The sequence below is a fragment of the Panthera pardus genome, unplaced genomic scaffold (genome assembly GCF_024362965.1).
Source record: "Panthera pardus isolate Hobbes unplaced genomic scaffold, ASM2436296v1 HiC_scaffold_15, whole genome shotgun sequence".
Classification (NCBI taxonomy): domain Eukaryota; kingdom Metazoa; phylum Chordata; class Mammalia; order Carnivora; family Felidae; genus Panthera; species Panthera pardus.
In genome coordinates, this window is record NW_026526710.1 from 73,783,456 (window position 1) to 73,804,375 (window position 20,920).

A 20,920-nucleotide genomic window follows, 5' to 3' on the forward strand; every position below is an offset into this window, starting at 1 on the left:
GCAGAGAGCCTGTGCCTGGGCACGACGCTGCAGTTCCAAGGCATGCCGAGGTCCACAGCTCCACGGCAGCTGTCTGACCACAAAGTGGAAGCACTACTGCATTCCTGGAATTGTACGAGGCACTATGAAAGATGACCAAAAAAGAGTGAAAATCACCCTTGATTTTAAAATCCTAAATCAACCAAGATTTGTCATAATCTACATGGACTGCCCATCATTCACTACTCCTTTAGCTGAACTGAAGCATTACGAGGGTAAGTAGGATATCCACCTGTCTTATTCTGCCTGGATTTGGGGGAGAAGAATGTTCTCCCAAGATGTGCATGAGCATGTGCTGCCAACTCCATTCCAGAAGCTCCTTACCTTCTTCAGAAGAGCTGGCACTCAGTCAGTGTTAGTTGAATTAGATACGGTGAAACGGAAAACACATTTTTAGTACACTGCCAATCTGCTGAGTGACTTCGGGGAAAGCCGTCAACGTCTCATGTTTGCAACGGTCGCAACCAAACGTGTCTTCTACGGCTGGTAAACCCTAATACTGAATGCCCACTACCAAGCTGCTCCGGAAGCTGGGGTCTCTCGGCTCTGTGTTCACCTTACCACACTCCACACGGTGATGTCAGGACGCAGACTTTTCCCGACCAGCTCCCCCTTGGGTTCTGACTGTACAATGTACTAGAGGGAGAACCAGAGGCAGGAAGAGGGAGAAGGGACTTGTTCCTGGAAGCCAGCAAATGGCTCCAGTTCCTGGATGCTTCCCCCACCCCCAGCACAGCACCAGCCTCGCCACACCCCCTCAACAATAGCAGCACGACCGGATGGCACACCCTTCTCAGAAATCGGAGTCTGAAGTCTGAGAGATGTGCGTGATAGGGGCACGTCCACTGAGCTCCTGAAGCCCCAGCCCCAGGCGGCCGCGCTCCCTCCTCTGATGCCTCAGGCCCAGCCTCCTCCAAACATCTAGATTCCAGAAGCGCCAACTGCTGCCCTCTGTTCCCCCAGCCAGAGGGACGCTAGCTGTTTCCTGGAATCTCTCTCTCTCTCTCTCTCTCCAATACTTCCATGTTCCCTTTTTGCCTTTTCAATCCTCCATATTAAATTCACTCTGCGAACATAACTCGTTCAGGTTTTGTTCCCTGACTGGATCCTGAACTGATACAATGATATTCCTCAGAAAACAGTTCTGTGTAAGCAGATTCTGGTCCCTTTCATCGCTGGTCCCCATCTCTTCCTGTTCACGAGAGGCTCATCATGCCTCTTGTTCCTTCCTCCCTCCCTCTCTCCTCTCCCTCTTGCACACGGGCTCACACACACACACAGAAGCTACCTGCAAGATGCTTGCTAGCTCTTCTGAGACAAAGGGAACAAGATCCCACAAAATGCTTTAAACCTAACCCTGTACCCTACGTGCCCCATTCGATACACTTGTACTGAGCATTCGCTGCATGTGAGAACCCACACTGCGATGAAAGCCACATGGTTCCCGCCTTCAAGGAACCTACCATACAGAGTTCCTCAAATTCTTCTCCCAGCACTGACAAAAACAGAGAACAGATCTGAGGTTCAGCCCAGATTATACTGACCTCAGCCAGCCGGATGGCTCCTAAGGAACTAGAACCCCCTGCAGGAGCAATGATGTTAGTCTTCTGTTATTTATTAAGCTCTCCCCACAGGCAGAACACTTATGTTTGGCCTATAATGATAGAGAGCATGCTTAGTTTTTTCAAGGACCATAAGATAAAACTTTTTAGATAATACGCAGAACACCTCAAAACAGTCCTGTGTACTTCATGTCAGATATTCTTTTCTCTTCCCCCTAAATAATCTGCCATGCCCTAAATGAACCTATCTCATTCTAAGTAAATGTTCTATGTCACATGCCTTAAGATTACATGTCTTACAACATATATAAATACTGAGCAACTTTTTTTAAGTTAAAAAACATCCTGAGGTCCTTGTCCTCCTTCGCCCAATTCCATCCCTTTGCCTGGAAACACAGCTCCCGATGGAATGGATTTTCATTTCTTTGTGGCCAGGTCCCAACAAAATGGCTTTCTATTCTACACAATAAGAGCTGGCCACCTCTGCTTTTTTTTTTTTTAACTGCATTAGAAGATTCGGATTGCAAAAAATAATAATACTGCATACGGTATGAGGAAACGTGAGAATTGCATATTCTATATCGAATTCTTGAAGTAGAAAAAAAATCCACAGCTATTTTTTCAGTCAATTTTATTCTCTTATTTCTCTTCTCTAGATAAGACACAGCTGAATTCCTCTAGGCGGCAAAACAGTTGCCTGCATGATTTGGCGTGAGTCAATCTGAGATCACCTCAGAGCCAGCCACAACCTCCAAACCCACCCTTGTCTTAGGATGCCGTGAATCCATTTTTCAGGTGTTCTCCTGGTATCTGTGCCACCTAATCCTCAGAGTAACACTGTCCCAGCAATGCTTCAGGCAGCCTTCTGCAGCTTTTACTGTTAGACTGTGCATAATAAAAAAGCCAACAGGTGGTTTCGGCCATCTCTGCTAAACTCTTGAAGATTTGAAGGAAGCAGAGAAGATTGGGGCTGTTAAGACCCTTTTCTCTTTGCACATCACCATTACTATCCTCATAATAATCGGCCCCATTTGTAGCGTTCCTATTATGGGAAAGACAGTGTGCCAGGTGCTTTACATCCATTAATTTCTAATGATCCCAACAACCCTTCAAAGTAAGTATTAATGATGTTCTCCACATTTATAATATCAGAAATTTGAGACTAACAAACATCCAGTACTTTGTCAAGGGCCCTCAATTTATAACCGCCTTCGTGTTTTAGACCCCATTTATCTGCCCCACTAGCTTAAGCGTAACACCGGGTTGCCTGATTTATAAACTAAATCTCTGAACTGTGCAAAGTGCTAAAACCCAGGCAACCACAGACCTAGTGGCGGCCCCCTTTAGAGAGAAACTCTTATTATATGATAACACAAAATTCCAGGATTCTTGCCATAGAACTATATCTATAATTACAGATGCAGAAGAAACGTCTTTCTAGGCCTACTATGAAAATAGGGCCCCGGACTCCTTTTGAGAGTGCATCAGTCATTACAGACAGAGTAATCCAGTAGAAAACACATTTGGATGGGCAGATAAAAGCATGTCCCCATCCACATACAGATTTGAGTGGTTCAATGACAAGCCCAGGAAACGGTCCCACCAAAGAGAGATACATTCATGCAAATAATAACAACCTCCGGTAAACCCATGTTGACACCTGAAACACAAGCACTCATAGTCCTACCGAATGCAATTACTGGATTAGGACCACAGCATCAGAGAGTTTCAAGAGTCCCTGGAAGTCACTTACAATTTCCAGTACAGTGGCCGCAGCCTATTTTTAAATCAGTTCATCAGTTTTTCAGGCAACTTGAATCATCAGCAGGTTTTTGAAACTCAAAAACGTAATTTATGTCAAAAACTTTACTTTTAAATATTAGGCTTGTTCATTTTTTTCTTAAGTGGAAAAGCTAGGTTCCTCCTTATGATACTTGTTTCTATTCTCATGCTGGGGGCCTATACTTCCCAGAACTCCTGTTTTCTAGACTTCTCAGGGAAAAGAACCTAAAGATATAGTGGTAAGTCTAGGATACTGAACGTGATATGGAAAAACTTTACTTACTCATCAGTCTGTATTTGCTCCTTGATACAATCATGTTCAACGTATGATAATTCTCTGTAGATCAACATTTTAAACACTTGAGTGAAAAAAAAAATTACTCCTGTTTGAAAGGAGGTCATAAGTTTGGACCAAACTGACAATCAATTTATTTCCAACACCTGTTCATATCCATAATGAGATTCCAAGTTTCTCTGTTTGTTTCCCCAGCTCCATTCAGACATGGACAGAGGGGATGGATCCATCAAATACATCCTCTCAGGAGAAGGTGCAGGCATCGTGTTTACCATCGACGATACCACTGGAGACATCCACGCCATTCAGAGGCTTGATCGAGAGGAAAGGGCCCAGTACACTTTAAGGGCTCAAGCCCTAGACAGGAGAACAGGCAGGCCTATGGAGCCGGAGTCTGAGTTCATCATCAAAATCCAAGACATCAATGACAATGAGCCCAAGTTCCTGGATGGACCTTATGTCGCCACTGTGCCAGAAATGTCACCAGTGGGTAAGGTGGAGAGTCACTGATTCTCACAAAAAGCAGTTCTACAGAAGATCGCCCTCTTTATACCCAGAAAGAGAGAATGTGCAGAACAGCTCACAAAGTATAAAACTGGACCAAAAATGATAACCAAGTCCTTAGGCAGGAAACTACACAGACACTGAAATCAGTCATATTAAAAAATAATAGTAATAATAAGCCTAGCATGGTTATTTGGTTCTGATTCTTAAAAGACAGATGATAGACGGATACATGTTTGGTTCATGAGGAAGAAGCATTTTGGTATTATCAAAAGAGCAATGAAGAACCCAAAGGCTGTGTTCCTCTTGCTGGTTACTAAGAATTTAAAACACAAATAACTCTTGTCCCACTAGAGAGGCACCAGATAGGAGTTATGGAAACCTGACCTCAAAAGGGATGCTCCCAAGGAAACAAACGTAACAATTCCAAATGCCCATTCAGGACTGCATCCGGCCTTTAGCAATTCAACTTGAACAGGTTTCCATCATCTCTCTTCCTCAGGGACCTCTGTCATCCAGGTGACAGCCACAGACGCTGATGATCCAACCTACGGCAACAGTGCCCGGGTAGTATACAGCATTCTCCAGGGCCAGCCATATTTTTCTGTGGACTCCAAAACAGGTATCTGATGCAAGTTGTGGGAGGTGGTTGCTTTATTCCCTATTAATTTATAACTGCTGCTTACGGCAAACTCAACTCTCCTTTTCAAGGACTCTCTAGGGACCGTATAAAACAAAGGAGATTGTTACAAGCTTTAGGATTAAGACAGGAAACCAGCACTGCCCCGGTGGGTAAGAGCAGGGCTACGTAGAGACAGTGTACCAAATGTGACTGGAGAGGCCAGAAAGCCTGCCTACACAAAGGTATATCCTCACTAGCCTTCAATAACTCCTACAGCTGAATTTATCCCCAGGGAATATCTTTTATCTCTCCAGAAAGACCTGAGAGGATTGACACATTAACCTGGGCTTGCTAGAGAACTAGGATCATTGATTTTGAAACTATGAAGAGCCTTAGGGGAATCATCCAGTCCATCACTGGTCACTTAACAGATAAGGAAATTGAGAACTGAGACCTAACAAAGTACTTCTATTTATAGATATGTCCCCTGACATGTGGTTTGATGTTCTTCCCACTGAGCCACCCTGCACTAAGCAGAAAACACAGCCAGAATAAATGGATGCTGGGACACACAGGTTTTGTTGAGGCGGGGGAAACGGCACAGAGCATGAGATGTGGCCCCCCAAAAGGCAGGTACTGAGTGGGAAGCTCTAGCAGGGGGGACAGCATAAAGAACTGGATGGGTAAGGAGGAATGTGGCAGAAAAGACAGAAGTTTGGTTTTGTTTTTCTGTTTTGTTTCAGTTCTACCTGACAGTTTTGACTACTCTCATTATCTTGCACTTGTGCCAATCTTTCTTCCTTTTGAAACACTGTCACAGACATTACCATATTTGAGCCTCCCATTATTCTTGTGAACTCATGAAACACATGAGTGCGCCACTGTTCCCATTTTACAAACCAGAAAATTGAAGACCTAAGAGTAATTAGCAAGGAACTTGAGTGAAGAAACTTACAGTCACAGAGGTAGAGTAAATGGTGAACACTCAAAGTCACCTCTCCATTTGAAAGAGAAAAAATACATTTCCATTAGCAACCTGATAGAATTTTTTTTCCCAGAAGTCCTAAGGGGAACCAGGCATTCAGAAACTTATATCATAAAAGTAGAAAGTGAAGGAGTATAAATTAGTAGGAGGAAAGAAAAAAGGTTGCAGTGAGGGACTTCTATAAAACAGTAACTTTAACAATTCTACAAATGGATGGGGGGGGGGTAGTGAGGAGATGCCCACAGGGAAGAAAAATACAGAAGAAGAGGGTAATGTGTCCTTTATATCCTAAGAGGAACCTTACATTATTTTGACAGCTCCCAGGGGGTATCTTTAGTGTTAAGGTCAAAAATACATGAAAAGATAGTTATTGCTGTGCCCATTGGGCATTTTAAAAAAGGAAAATGCTGCATATTTCACTTAAGAATGGTGTTACTATAATGCAATATATACACTACAGGAGTAAACTGGAGACAGGTTTGTGGTTCCCAATGTCTTCTGTTTGCATGCAAAAGGTCTATTTAGCCCAGGGTCATGCTGTAAACTTGCAGTAAACAAGCCTTTAATCTTTGCCTAGAGTGCTAGAGAAGTCAACTTTTCTAAGTAGCAGGGCTAAAAAGGAGATAAAACGTTACAGCACATCCTCCGCAGGATCAAAACAACACATTTCACTGGATTTTGATTTAGACCCCTCTTCTTAAATGGCACTGTATCATCACAATGTGATGCTGCTCCTCACTGTCTGGGGAAGTTCGTCCCTTACGCATGTTAAAAATGAACAACCCAACAGAGCATCTTTCATGTCCCAGCTCACGGAAATCAGTGAAGCACAGAGGTAAGCAGAATGTAACAAAACCAAATGGATATATAAGAAAAGAAAGCGTATCAGAATTCCAAACCTGCTTACAGGTATAGGGGAGGCAGGGAAAAGCAGACTAGGAGTGAGCTGCCTAAAGAAAAGTCATTCACACTACAAAGGCTCTAGGGGCTGAAGAAAGAGCAAGCTGAAAGAGGGAAATCTAAAATCACAGATTTGCAGACATATGAGGCTTTGTTTTCCAGACGCAAAGCCCCAGTTTTCTCTGGTAAGACAGAGACCCTTGAAATCCGCCCAGACTGCAAGTCCCTAACTCTGTTGGAGAACACTGCTGCCACCTCCTGTTCTCTCCCGGTAATGCTGCCAAAGGAAATGGGCTCTGAGCTCTTCCTGAGGGAACGGGGCCTACTCACCAATTGTTTAATTAAGCACAGCATTTTTTTGAAGCTAGACTCCTGACCTCAAGTTTAATAAAACACAGATGATTTGCATCTCGACTCTAGATATTAACAATGCACAAGGGAGAAACCTAGAAGCCCATCTTAAACACTGCATTTGTGGTTTTATTTTTAAAAACAAAATCTTAGGGCACCTGGGTGGCTCAGTCGCTTAAGTATCTGACTCGGTTTCACCTCAGGTCATGATCGCACAGTTTGGTTCGTGGGACTGAGCCTGTTCCCATTGACAGTGCAGAGCCTGCTTGGGATTCTCTCTCTCCCTCTCTCTCTCTGCCCCCACCCCCACTCGTGTGTGCACGCGCACAAGAGCACTCTCTCTCAAAAAATAAATAAACAAAACTTTAAAAAAAAATAAAAATGAAAACAAAATCTTTTCTGCCCTGCAGGTGTCATTAGGACAGCTCTCATGAACATGGACCGAGAAGCCAAAGAATACTATGAAGTGATTATCCAAGCCAAGGACATGGGAGGGCAGCTTGGAGGGTTAGCTGGGACCACAACGGTCAACATCACCCTCTCAGATGTCAATGATAACCCACCCCGCTTTCCCCAGAGTGAGTACCTAACCAGTGAGAATACAGATCTCAGGCCAGAGGGATGCACCTATTACAGAAATGAAAGAAAAAGGGCAGTCTGAGTTCCTCCTTAAGTTCAATTATCCATGGGTTCCCTTCATACATTTATTGTGCAATTCTCACATAAACATTTCCCTTCTGGGTCCCAACATCCCATGGCACTATACCAGTGTTTCTCACTTTTTTCATTATCACCTCTCTCTGAAGCTCTTCTAAACTTTTTTTTTTCCTTGATCGTCATGCCCTGCACCCTGCCCCATAAAATTAAATAGTAAGGAATAAGATTTTGTTGGATAGGGGTGAACTTTAGAAAGCTACAAACCACTGTAGCGTCTAAGATTTTTTTTTTTCAGATCTCCCCCTTCCCCGAACCAATGTTTGTCCCCTAGGAGACAATACTGCCCTGTTGAGAATGCACACAGAGAAACTAAGCCAAAACTGTAGGTGAACACATAGCAGCCTAACTATTTAACCAGTCAACTCATAAGAGTACCAAGTACCTGCTTTGCAATGGCACCGGCCATGAGGGATACAAGATACCTGAGATCCAGTTGCTGCCCCCATGAAGCTTAAAATTCAGCTGGGGAGTACATATTCTAAACTCATAGGAAGTTAACCAACAAGTAGATTTGCCATGCCAGTTGAGTAGTGCAGAATGAAACTTTCACAATGAACTAAGAAGCCTTCACAGAAGGATGATACCTCAACAGGGGACTGAAACATATAAAAGATTTAAACAGAAAGAAAGGACATTCCAGAAGGGGGAAGCCATTCAGTCATTCAAAAAAAATATTTGTTTTGGGCACCATCTAGGTATGGGACATAGAGTGGTTTACAAAACAAACAAAATCTCTGCTTTCCTACAACTCATTCGAGTAGAATCGAAATGTAAGGAAAAAGAAATATATATATATAGATAAATATCTAGATATATATCTATATATATATCTATATATATCTATATATCTACAACAGAAAGACCTGGAAATAAAGTAGCGAACGGAATTTTATGTTCAAAGACCGCCTAAAAGTGGAGACGTGCTCTTCAGTGTTTCAAATGTGTTATATTTCTAAAGGAAGTCACTGAAAAGTTTTCGAGCAAGACAGAGACATAAAAGAAGGCTAATCTGACAGCCAGGTACAGGAGGGGTTGGCAAAAGTGGAGGCTAGAAGCTGGGGAACCTGTCAGGGGGCTTTTACAATGGTCAAGATTTGACCTAATAAGGACTTAAAGAAACAGCAGAAGGAGTGGAGTGGGACTAACAAGAAAACATGGATTTCTGTCCCCTGATTTCCTGGCTGAAGGAAACATGGCAGAGGGTGGAGTCAAAGATGACTACGATGTTTTAAGTCTGGGTGACAGGGAGAAGAATCGTAGTACTGATGGAAATAGAGGATGCATAATGGAACCAGTGGCAGGGGAGGAGGAAGACAAATACGGATTTGAATATGAAGTGACAGCAGGACAATCTGATTGAATGTCCTTAAGGAAGGTGGAAATACAGAGCTGTAACTGTGGAATGGAGCCCAGCAATGGAGAAGGGAATTTGAGAATCAGATGCCTAAAGGGAGCCGTTGGAGAAATGAGAATTCCAGGTGAAAGCACCCACAATTCCAGGTGAAAGACTTGACCAGGGAAATCAGGTTAAAAAAAAAAAAACTAAACTAAAACCAGAGTCAAACCAGACTAGTAGCTGAGTAGCTATATTCTGAACCAGACAGACCAAGTGAGCCATCTCCTTTATCTCTGAAAGATAGAAGAAGTTCAAATACTCACATACAACTGGTGTACACAAAGACCCCCATGAGATTTTATGAAACAGAAAGGCAGAATACTAGGTAAGAATTTCACGAATGGCACAAGCAAGTAGGCTGAGAAGCTAATCGGCTCTACCATACTGAAGAGCAGTGCATCGTGGAACAGTTTGTGAAATGCCATATGGATTGGTTTCTTACTGCTTTGCTGATTCTGTGGGTTCTATCTTTATTACTTCACGAATGTTTCATATTGCACACTACAGATTATATACACTATATATATGTACACTATAGATACTATTTATACTATACATATATACTATATATACTATAGATTCTTGAACATCCTTAAACTACCCTATTTGGCTTTTAAATTTGACACTAGAGGGTATCTCCAATGAAAACAGGGCAAAAAACCATGTTATTATGTAGCTCCTAAGTGTGTGAATTTGGACAAACCGCAGGAAACTCCTATCACCCCAAACCTGCCAACTTCACAACGGCATCACACAACACAACAAGAACGAACCAGGGTTTTAGTCCTGCCCCGCAAGCCAACATCTTAACACCCATTCTAAAGCAAACATTTTGAGTTGTCACTTTTTCAAAATAATGGAGAATCCAGCGTAGAGTAAAAGCATGGACTATGTTGCACAGAAGATGAAATGTAAATACATAAAAGTAATCGTCGTTAGGGAGCCTGGGTGGCCTAGTCAGTTAAGCATCCAACTCTTGATCTCAGCTCAAGTCATGATCTCACAGTTCCTGGGTTTGAGCCCCCTGTCAGGCTCTGCACTGTCAGCACAGGGCCTGCTTGAGATTTTCTCTCTCCCTCTCTCCCTCCACACTGAGCATGGAGTCTGACATAGGGCTTGATCCCACGACCCCAAGGTCATGACCTGGGATGAAATCAAGAGCTGGATGCTCAGCCGACTGAGCCACCCAGGCACCCCTTGACTGCTCATTTTAAAAATTCAATTTTCCTTCTTTCTTATAAATATTACCATAATTTGATCATGGGATGTTGACCAAATGACACAACTATTATTTTATACTGAGCAAGCTCAGTTACCTTTAACTGAACCAAATACAAAGGAATATCGAGATCTTAGGCTATTTATTTCTAATACAATCCATCATGTGTAGAAATCTTACGTATACGCTTGTTTAAACACAGAACACGTAGCTTTCCTGGTGTGGGAATAATACTTGTTAGTTTTTCCCAAAAGTTCTGCAATAATCCTCAACAACTGTGGAAGAGAATGGAAAGAGATCATGAAATCCAAGTGCCTGCCAGCTTAGTACAGAACTTAGCAATTTCCTGGCTCATATTTGCAAAGAACAGGCTTTATTTCTTTTCCTGTACAAGGGAGGGTGCTGTGAGCTGGTTGGGTGCTATCAACCTCCCCAAATCTTTGTGAAACTCAAGCCCTTACATCCCAGGCTTCCCTGCAGCTTGCCAATACATATTAGAATAAGAGACCATGAACATACTGAAAATGTGATTGTGTGATTTTCTTTGTTATTTAGTCAGTCACATTTTGATTGACAAAATAATGAAGAACGTCAAAAAGTTGAGCCCCAGAGAAGGTAAGTTAGTGAAGACACAACTCTTTGAAAATGAAAATGAACTAAATTTAATTGTGAATTCAAAATATCAAGTTGAAAAGGAGAACATTTCCAACTCTGAGATTCTCACAGATGTGACGGCTTTTGGGATATTCTAACCTGGAACAAGAGAACAAGACACAACAGAGGTCTGCAGTGGGCAGGGCTGAGGGCAAGGACGCACTGATGGACAACACACGGAGCTGGAAGCTGGTCGTAGAGTAGCTGGAGCTGCTCTTTGTGGCTGTTCCTCATTTAGAGCTCACTGATCCCCACTAAATATGGGCAAGTGGACAGAGCTAGAAACTCCATATGCTGGCCAGGCCACGAAGGAAAATGTGGGCATTTCAAGTGTGAACAGAATAAATACATACTTTGCAATCATAGTATTTTTTCCTTTGTCAGAAGGAATTAACATTTGGGGAAACAGTTCATTAGGAGGGACCGAAAGATTGGAAAGCAAGATAATTCCTTCCACTCTGAAGGTAGAGTCACTGAGAGAAGAAATATTTTGGGGACACCTGGGTGGCTCGGTCGGTTAAGCGTCTGACTCGTGATTTTGGCTCAGATCATAATCCCACAGTTCGTGGGTTCAGGCCCCGTGTTGGACTCTACACTGACAGTGTGATGCCTGCATGGGATTCTCTGTCCCTCTCTCTACCCTTCCCCCACTCTCAAAAATATAGAAACTTTAACAAGGGGGGTGGAGAAGAAATATTTTTGTTTTCATCTTGTCCTATTCTTTTTTTTTAATATTCATTTATTTTTCAGAGAGAGCATGAGTGGGGTAGGGACACAGAGAGAGAGGGGGACAGAGGATCCGAAGCAGGCTCTGCTCAGACAGCAGCAAGCCTGATGTGGGGCTTGAACTCATGAACCATGAGATCATGACCTGAGCTGAAGTTGGACGCTCAACCAACTGAGCTGCCCAGGCACCCCTCATCCTGTCCTATTCTTAGGATTAGGTCAAGCTATTTTGGTCCCTCCTTATCAAACATCCAGTATAGACTATGACCTCATAATGTTTGCTCAGCCTGTATGGATTTCAGTTTTTCCTCTGTAAAACTCAAGTTTTAATTCTTAAACCAGGAGGAAGGCATTTTGCCCAGCATGTCTGATATGATTTGACACTATTGAGGCATTTTTTATAGCAACAGATTACACGAATGCATGTTCTGACCTTTCTTCACAGAACATTATCAAATGAGTGTGTTGGAATCAGCTCCAGTTAGCTCCACTGTGGGTAGAGTATTTGCCAAGGACTTGGATGAGGGAATCAATGCAGAGATGAAATACACCATCGTGGATGGAGACGGTGCAGATGCCTTTGACATTAACACAGATCCCAATTTCCAAGTTGGCATCATAACTGTGAAGAAGGTAAGGCAACCCCTCTTTTCAAATCATGTTAATGGAGGCTGGGAATACATATGAGGTCAGTAAGGGCTGTTACACTAGAGGTATGTAATGTTTTAAATCCTCGGACAAATGTTCTTTCCACTTGTTAAAAAAAAAAAACCTCCTTTCGCTTACATGTAAACACTGGCTGTGTCATCATTTTACAGAGAGGGTACCATGTGATGATAAAAATATAATTATGTCATTTCTCCTAAGTCATTACTTAATCACTTAAAAAACTGTGGTAGCTTAATTCACTAGTGATGTTAATGACTTGATCAATGTTTACAGTTGAATAACACTCAGACTTCACTATTTTACACCATAAATAATAAAGCAAGCTATAATATTATTTATGAGTCAATAAATAACATGCAGAGATTTTTTAATTGCTACTCGAAGATCCACAGATGCTAATTAGTCTTGGAAAAGTTTTATCAAACATAGCTACTGAGTGGTATTATCACTTGAAATTCCTTTGCTTCACAAATTACCAAGTTTTCTGAATATAAGTTTTCTGAAAATCAATTTTTTCTGTGACATAAAACACATATGGATATATCTGGGTGGAAAATAAAACCTTAAAAAATTGAAATTTTATCGTCCTAGTAGCTCTATATGTGATAAATTCAAAAACTCATTGATTTAATCTTCCATCTCCTCTACTTTAAATACATCTAAGATATCTTATTTATTCAACAAATATTTGTCGAGCATCTACCTATGTGCCAGGTATCACTCTACACGCATGATGTAGACAGTAAGTAAAATAACTGAAAATATCTGCCTTTGTGGAGCTTACATTCTAAAAAGGGGAAGAAGATAGTTGAAATACCAAATAAATCAACAAAGTAATATAGTACTAGGAAGTGACAAATGCCACGGTGGGGAGGGGTAAAACAGAACAAAAGTGAGATCAGAAAAGCCAACATGACTTCAAATTTAAATTGGGTGTTTGGGACTGGCTTCACAGACAAGCAACATTTATACAAAGATTTAAAGTGGGTAGATTACAGCACAGAGCTGGGCAGGTTGACAATGCACACCCCTGGGAGGTGCCTTACAAATGACTTCAGTGAGAACTACACACAGAGCCCTGCAGACAGGGAATGGGCATGGAAATGTTGTTCCAGGCAAAACCAGTGCCAAGGCCCAGAGATGGGCTCTGTCTAGTCTGTTTCAAAAGCAACAAAGGGGTTGATAAGGCTGAGTACAGGGGGAGACTAGTAGACGAAAAAAGTCAGATCTATACAGTCTGACTTATAGGATCCTATAAAGAGTATAGGATCCTATAAAGAGTATAGGATCCTATACTCCTTATCCTATAGGATCTTACAGGCTACTCTAAGTACTTCTTCCTCTGAGTAAAGCAAGGAACACCTGGAGGACTTCAAAACATGTATGACATAACTGGACTTTCATTATAAGATAATTACTCTGTAGGCTGTGTGGAAAAAAGACCATAACAGAGAAGCAATAATCCAGGTAGGAGATGATGGTGGCTTGGCCTAGGGTAGTAGGAATGGAGGTGGTGAGATGCGGTCAGAATCTGGATATAATCTGAAAGTAGAGCTAACGGGATTTCCTAACAGCCTGAATGAGGATGAGAAAGAAAGAGAAGAACCAACTGAGCAACAAGAGAGCTTCCTCTAACTGAGATGGGAGAATCTGCAGGTAGAGAAGGCGGCAGGCAGGTGGTGACAAATACTGGGATTAAGTGTGGACATCTTACCCAGATGGAGATGTGTAGTAGCTACTGGTTATAGGAATATGGAGTCTAGAGAAGAGTTCTGGGCTGGAAATATAAATTTGGGAGTCACAAGCATATCAATGCTGCTTAAAGCAAATCCAACAGAATGACATTCCAAGGGACTGGGCACATACGGAGAAGACAGTGAAATGAGCCCTATAGCACCCCAGCATGAAGAGGTCAGAGAGAAGGGCAAGGATAAGCAAGGAGACTTAGAAGGAGAGATCAGGGAAACAGGAGGAAAATCGAGGGAGTGTGGTACCCTGGAAGGTATTAAAAACTGTTTCCAGGAGAAGGGAAAGACAAATGCTGTTGAAGATCATGTGAGAACATTGAAAGCCGACCACAGGGAGATCATCGATGACCTTGACAAAAGCATCAAAGTCGTAACTTAGAATGGAGCACAAGTTAATAATGTTTTTAACGACAACTTCACTACACGCTATTCCAGAGTTGAATTAACACTGATTTAGAAGGGAAAAGTTCACGTTTGTCCTGTATTTACATAAGCAATATACAAACACAGCAAAAGAACAGATGTATTCAGCATTCCACCAACCAGAAATCTTTATAAACCAGCACACGATGACCTCAAAACAGTGTAAAGTGCTGGTATTAACTTCAGAATAATCAAATGAACCTGGATGTAATTTAAATATTACAATTTTGTATTTTATTCTCATCCTTTGAGCTCATAACACATTAGAATTATAAAAGATGACTAAAAATGGTAATACCAATTTGGTATATGACATAAGATTAAGAACACTCCCCTATGATGTGGCATGCCTCAAGTAAAGAGTTAATAATACACTGCCTACCATGACTGGTAACTGTACACAAGGTAAATGCTCAAAGATTTGGAGAATTATTGTTTCTTTAATGCAAAAATTTTCTTTAAAAAAATTAAACAATCAGAAAAAGAGCTTTTGGCATTCCCCATATATTTTAAATTTCATTTTGTATCTTAAAATAATATATAAGACTGGGGCGCCTGGGTGGCGCAGTCGGTTAAGCATCCGACTTCAGCCAGGTCACGATCTCGCGGTCCGTGAGTTCGAGCCCCGCGTCGGGCTCTGGGCTGATGGCTCGGAGCCTGGAGCCTGTTTCCAATTCTGTGTCTCCCTCTCTCTCTGCCCCTCCCCCGTTCATGCTCTGTCTCTCTCTGTCCCAAAAATAAATAAAAAAACGTTGAAAAAAAAATAATATATAAGATAATTCAAAATAATAATATATCAGTGTATTTTAAATTATTAGAATATGGCTTAGACCTTATTATAGGCCATTTATTTAAAAAAATACTAACTATTACAATTTTGTATCTGAAGGGAACCCCACAATATTGTTTCTCCAGCTCCCTTATGTGGAGAAAAGATTAAACCTTCTAAGATAGACCACTATCTTTCACTGTCATTACTAAAACTATATCCATATTTAATCAAAATAGGCATCAGTTTTGCCAAGGTCATTTGGATTTCTCTTCTGAACTTAGGAAGTGATAGAAAATAGAATTAAAAAAGAGGTCAATAAGTTGGGTAGATGGACAAGTCAAATATAATAAATACTTTAGAGGCTATTGAATGCTCAGTCTGTACTTTTGGAACAACATTCACTCAGATGCCTGACCCACACCCATCTTCCTACTTTGTCATTAATAATGTCATATAAAAGTGAAACAGAAGTTCTGCTTTTGATTTATTTCCATAAGCCCTATTATTTGTCTAAAAAGCACATACTTTTTCAAAAAGAAAAATTAAGTTGAATTGATAGAATTGGGTCTTCATAAAACCACACTGATTACTACCCAGTATCTTGGGTCTTTTTGGCTTTTAAGTAATCAATCAATTGATTTCCAGTCTCTTAACTCAAATGCTTGAAAGATAACTTGAAACACGTATTTTTCAGATTTCTCTTTATTCTAGACGAGCGTGCCGTTATGCCCTACTCCAGTCTTCAGCATGTCTTCTATCTGCCAGCATACAACAAGCAATTGTTTGGATCCATTTTTCTCTTAGGCAGGCCACAAAAAGCAAAACTTCCATATTTCGTCAAATCTAAGGTGCTCATGAAATGTAAATCACATCATTGTTTTATAAAAGAAAAAAAAACTCTTGCACTTTAAAAAAGAAAAAAAAACTCTTGCAATTCAAATGATACAATGCTTTCTTCTTCCTTACGGTTTTTTTTGTAAAAAGCTCTTATTGACACAGATACATGTGCTTCACTAATATCAGAGTTACTCCCTGCTGTTGTTTCCAGGCCATTCTGCCCACACAACAATTTTTGTTTCATTGTCAAATCATAGTATAATCATTCTGGAGACATTTTAGAAGGTAATAAAGTTCAACACATGTAGTCCCAACAATGTGCAGAACTCAGCTGAAATACATGCATGCTATCTCCTGCTGGGCCTAAAGCAACTGTAAGATGCCATCAATTGGAGAAACAACTCTATTTCCAAAATGTCAAAATATGAAAAGATGCACGCCTTAAAATCACTGAAATATTGTAACATAAAATCTGTGTATATTATCACCCAACTGGTACTTGTCAATACTCGTCAATACTTGAACTGAAAAACTTTTTTGCACTATTCAATGTAACATTTTTTGCTGCCTTTCAGGTTTTAGGCCCTTGCTAGGCACTGGGGAATAAAAATCTAATTCTTAGCCTTTGCCCTTGAGTTTGGTGAAAAGAACCAACAGGGTCACATTTGTAAAACAAAGAAAGAAGAACCGTAATAAAAGAACCACAAAACATGACAAAGTACTATAGGAACAGAGGAAGGAATAATTAATTCTGCTGAAGGAAAGTACATCACTATTTTGTGCCCAATTTTTGTGGTTCAATTTGCAAGAATATAATGGCTCTTCTTATGTGCTCTAAGTCTAGGAAATTTCTTGAATTTGGAACTTGGGTTCTAAGATTATTCTTCTTTGATTTACTATTATGACTATGGAAATAAACAATTCTTTGATGTTAAAAAATAAGTACAAAAACTTTTCAGGACAAAAGTCAAATTCCTATATCAATTGTGAGCAACTTAAAGCTTAGGGTATTTCGGGCAATGCTTTCTTTCAATTTTAAATCATAAAATTACTTAAGTGAGGAGACAATCTTAATGTAATCATCACTGGGTAATTTATTTCCAAAAAAATTTTAGCAATAACTAAAAACTCACTTTAGTCCTTTCAACAGATAGTATTGGAACAACTGGATATCCATATGCAAGAGAAACCACTTTACTACCTCACAAAAACAAATTCAAAATGGATCATATACTTACCTAAACGTAATAAACTAAAACTATAAAATTTCTAAAAGGAAACATGGAAGAAAATCTTTCTGACCCTTATCAGGCAAAGATTTCTTAGATATGACACCAAAATCCCAATAAGAAAGTGATAAACAAGACTTTATTAAAATTAAGAGTTTCTTTTCTTCAGGGCACCTGGGTGGCTCAGTCAGTTAAGTGTCCAACTCATGATATCGGCTCAGGTCTTGATCTCATGGTCATGAGATTGAGCCCCACATCGAGCTCTGTGCTGGTCATGGAGCCTGTTTAAAATTCTCTTTTTCTCTCACTCAGCCCCTCCTCCACAAGCACCCATACATGCTCTCTCTTTCTCTCTTAAAAAAAAAAAAAAGTTTCTTCCCTTCAAAAGCACTGTTACAACTAATCACAGGTTGGGAATAAATATTTGCCAACACTTGTCAGATAAAGGACTTGAATACAGAATATATAAAGAACTCTTCAAGAAGATATAAAAAACTGCTAAACATTAGACATTAGGGAAATAGAAATCAAAACCACAATGAGATACTTCATATCCACTAGGATGGCTAAAATCAGAAAAACTGATAAAATCAAGTAATGACAAGGATGTTGAGCAGCTAGAACTTTCATACATTCCTGGAGGGAATTCAAAATGATACAGTCACTTTAAAAACTGGTGTGGAGGGGCACCTGGGTTGCTCAGTCGGTTGAGCGTCTGACTTCAGCTCAGGTCATGATCTCACAGTTCATGGGTTCGAGCCCTGCATCAGGCTCTATGCTGACCATTTGCTCAGAGCCTGGAGCCTGCTCAGATTCTGTGTCTCCTTCCCTCTCTGCCCCTCCCCACTCACACTGTGTCTCTCACTCTATTTCTCAAAAATAAATAAATGTGAAAAAAAAAAAAAAAACAAAACTTAAAAACTGGTGTGGAGGGGTGCCAGGGTGGCTCAGTCAGTTAAGTATCCGACTTCAGCTCAGGTCATGATCTCACAATTTGTGGGTTCGAGCCTCACATCAGGCTTGCTGTGGTCAGTGCAAAGCCACCTGGGCGCTTCGGATCCTCTGTCTCCCTCTCTCTCTGCCACTCCCCCACTCACACTCTCTCTCTCACAAAGACTAAAAAAAAACCAAAACAAACAAAAAAAACTTACAAAAATATATAAATAAAAATTGGTCTGGAAGTTTCTTATAAAGTTAAAAATATACTTAACCATATAATCCTACAATCCAACTCCTAGGTTTTTACCCAAATTAAATAAAAATCTATGTTCACACAAAAACCTGTATGCAAATGTTCATGGCAGCTTTATTCATAACCATCAGAAACTGGAAACAACCCAAATGTACCTCGAGTAGAGAAGATATAAATAAACTGGTACACCCATATCCATACAGTAAATAGTAATAAAAAGGGACAGACTATTCATTCACAAAATAACATGGATGAATTTCAAATGCATCATGCCTAGTGAAAGAACAGATTCAAAAAAGTATTTCCTGAACAGCTCCATTTATACATTTTTTTTTATTTTTATGTTTTTTTTTTAATTTTTATTTTTGAGAGAGAGTGAGAGACAGAGAGAAAGAGAGACAGATGGTGAGTGGGGGAGGGGCAGAGAGAGAGGGAGACACAATCTGAAGCAGGCTCCAGGCTCTGGGCTGACAGCACAGAGCCCGACCCGGGGCTGGAACTCGTAAACCACAAGGTCATGACGTGAGCCAAAGTTAGATGCTCAACCACCCAGGTGCCCCTACTACGTTCTTATAATAGAGACACAACATGGATCAGTGGTTGCCAGTAGGAGGGACTGACCACAAAGGAGCCACTGGACAAGGAGCAATGGTGGAGTAATGACAGTGATGGAACTGTTCCATATCTTATCACGGTGGAAACATAACTATGTGTTAAAACTTACAAACCTTTATACTAAAAAAAGACGAATTTGAATGTATATAAATTAGACCTTAATTAAAAAGAAAATACAAAATGGGGTGCCTGAGTGGCTCAGTCAATTGAGCATCCAACTTCAGCTCAGGTCATGATCTCACAGTTTGTGAGCTCGAGCCCTAAATTGGGCTCTGTGCAGACAGCTTGGAGCCTGGAGCCTATTTTGGATTCTCTGTCTCCCTCTCTGCCCTTCTCCTGCTCACGCTGTCTCTCTGTCAAAAATAAACATTAAAAAAATAATAATACAAATTTATACCAAATTACAAAATGACTTAAAATTAAGGAAAACAAACTTTACCTAGCTCAAACCTACCATAAACAACAGTGCCTACTTTGGGTTACCAATAAGCAAGAATTCTAAGAGAACATAATGTAATCTAACAGGAATAGATGAATATCTAAATTTTGAGAGTAAGTATAAATAAAATGAGTTCGTAGGGCACTTGGGTGGCTCAGTGAGTTAAGCATCTGGCTTAGGTCATGATCACACACTTCGGTGTATTCAAGCCCCTTGTTGGGCTCTGCACTGACAGTGCACAGCCTGCTTGGGGTTTTTGGTCTCTCTCTCTGCCCCTGCCCCAGTCACGCTGTCCCTGTACCTCTCAAGATAAATCAATAAACTTTAAATACACAGATAAATAATTGGTAAAACTATTCCTTCAAGTAAAACTACTCCTTCCTATCATATAATCTGAGTGGTAGATTTCCCTGTTAATAAAACTTTGCCTTGTTTAAAACCATTTTATTTATTTACTTATTCACTAAGTTATCTCTAAACCCAACATGGGGCTCAAACTCAAAACCCCAAGATTAAGAGTTGCATGCTCTACTGACTGAGCCAGCCAGGCACCCCTGAAGCCTTGCCTTTTGACTAAGAACAAAGGAGACAGGCAAGCTGGTGGAAATGGTGCCTGGTTTTAAATGGGAATGGCTGACAGCAGGACACAAGGAATACAACGTGTACGTTGTAAGTAAATCCAAAACAAGTAGTAAGGGAACAACAACAAAACAATGTTTTGTTAGAATTTGAAAATACCCAATTTAATTAAAGCCACTTCTGCTGTTTCTCAAAAGCTAAGCACTTAATTAAATGGACACATGCCTCTTTCTAACATCAAATGTGCTGACATGCAGCATATTTTATGAAAAAAAGTGCCAGTGAATATTTAGTTAGAAAAATTTAAGTCACTGCCAAGTGGACAGGTGACTTTTAAGCTTTAGTTACTGCTTCGCTACCCACTGTAATTATTTTAAAGGTTGGACTTGCCATGATTTTTTTTTATTATTGGTGATGTTTTGAGGTAATTATTGCTCAAAACATTTTGATATTTTTTTAAAAAAAATAAATGGATCATTCTTTTTTTTAACATAAAAATAAACGGATCGTTCTTAAGGGATACCATTCAAGTTCACTTTCTACCCTAAAATGTTGTATTTTTTTTTTGACAGAAAATATTCTTATGGTATGAATAGATTTTAAAAAAAGGAACCATCAAAAATATTATATGTATGACATGGAATGTTACCAGACAAAGTTAAAGT

General features: G+C 40.3%; 1 protein-coding gene across 5 annotated transcripts in view; it reads left to right on the forward strand.

Moving 5' to 3' along the window:
* CDH20 (cadherin 20) overlaps window positions 1–20,920 on the forward strand; it is a 206,560-nt gene that overhangs the window by 159,682 nt on the left and 25,958 nt on the right. For 4 of the 5 annotated variants that reach the window (XM_019463870.2, XM_019463873.2, XM_019463874.2 and 1 more), the window contains 4 exons: window positions 3,874–4,168; window positions 4,685–4,804; window positions 7,451–7,618; window positions 12,198–12,385. In XM_019463870.2, coding sequence (XP_019319415.1) covers window positions 3,874–4,168; window positions 4,685–4,804; window positions 7,451–7,618; window positions 12,198–12,385 — 771 coding nt within the window. The remainder of the gene's footprint in view (window positions 1–3,873; window positions 4,169–4,684; window positions 4,805–7,450; window positions 7,619–12,197; window positions 12,386–20,920) is intronic. The other variant, XM_019463872.2, reaches the window with a different exon arrangement.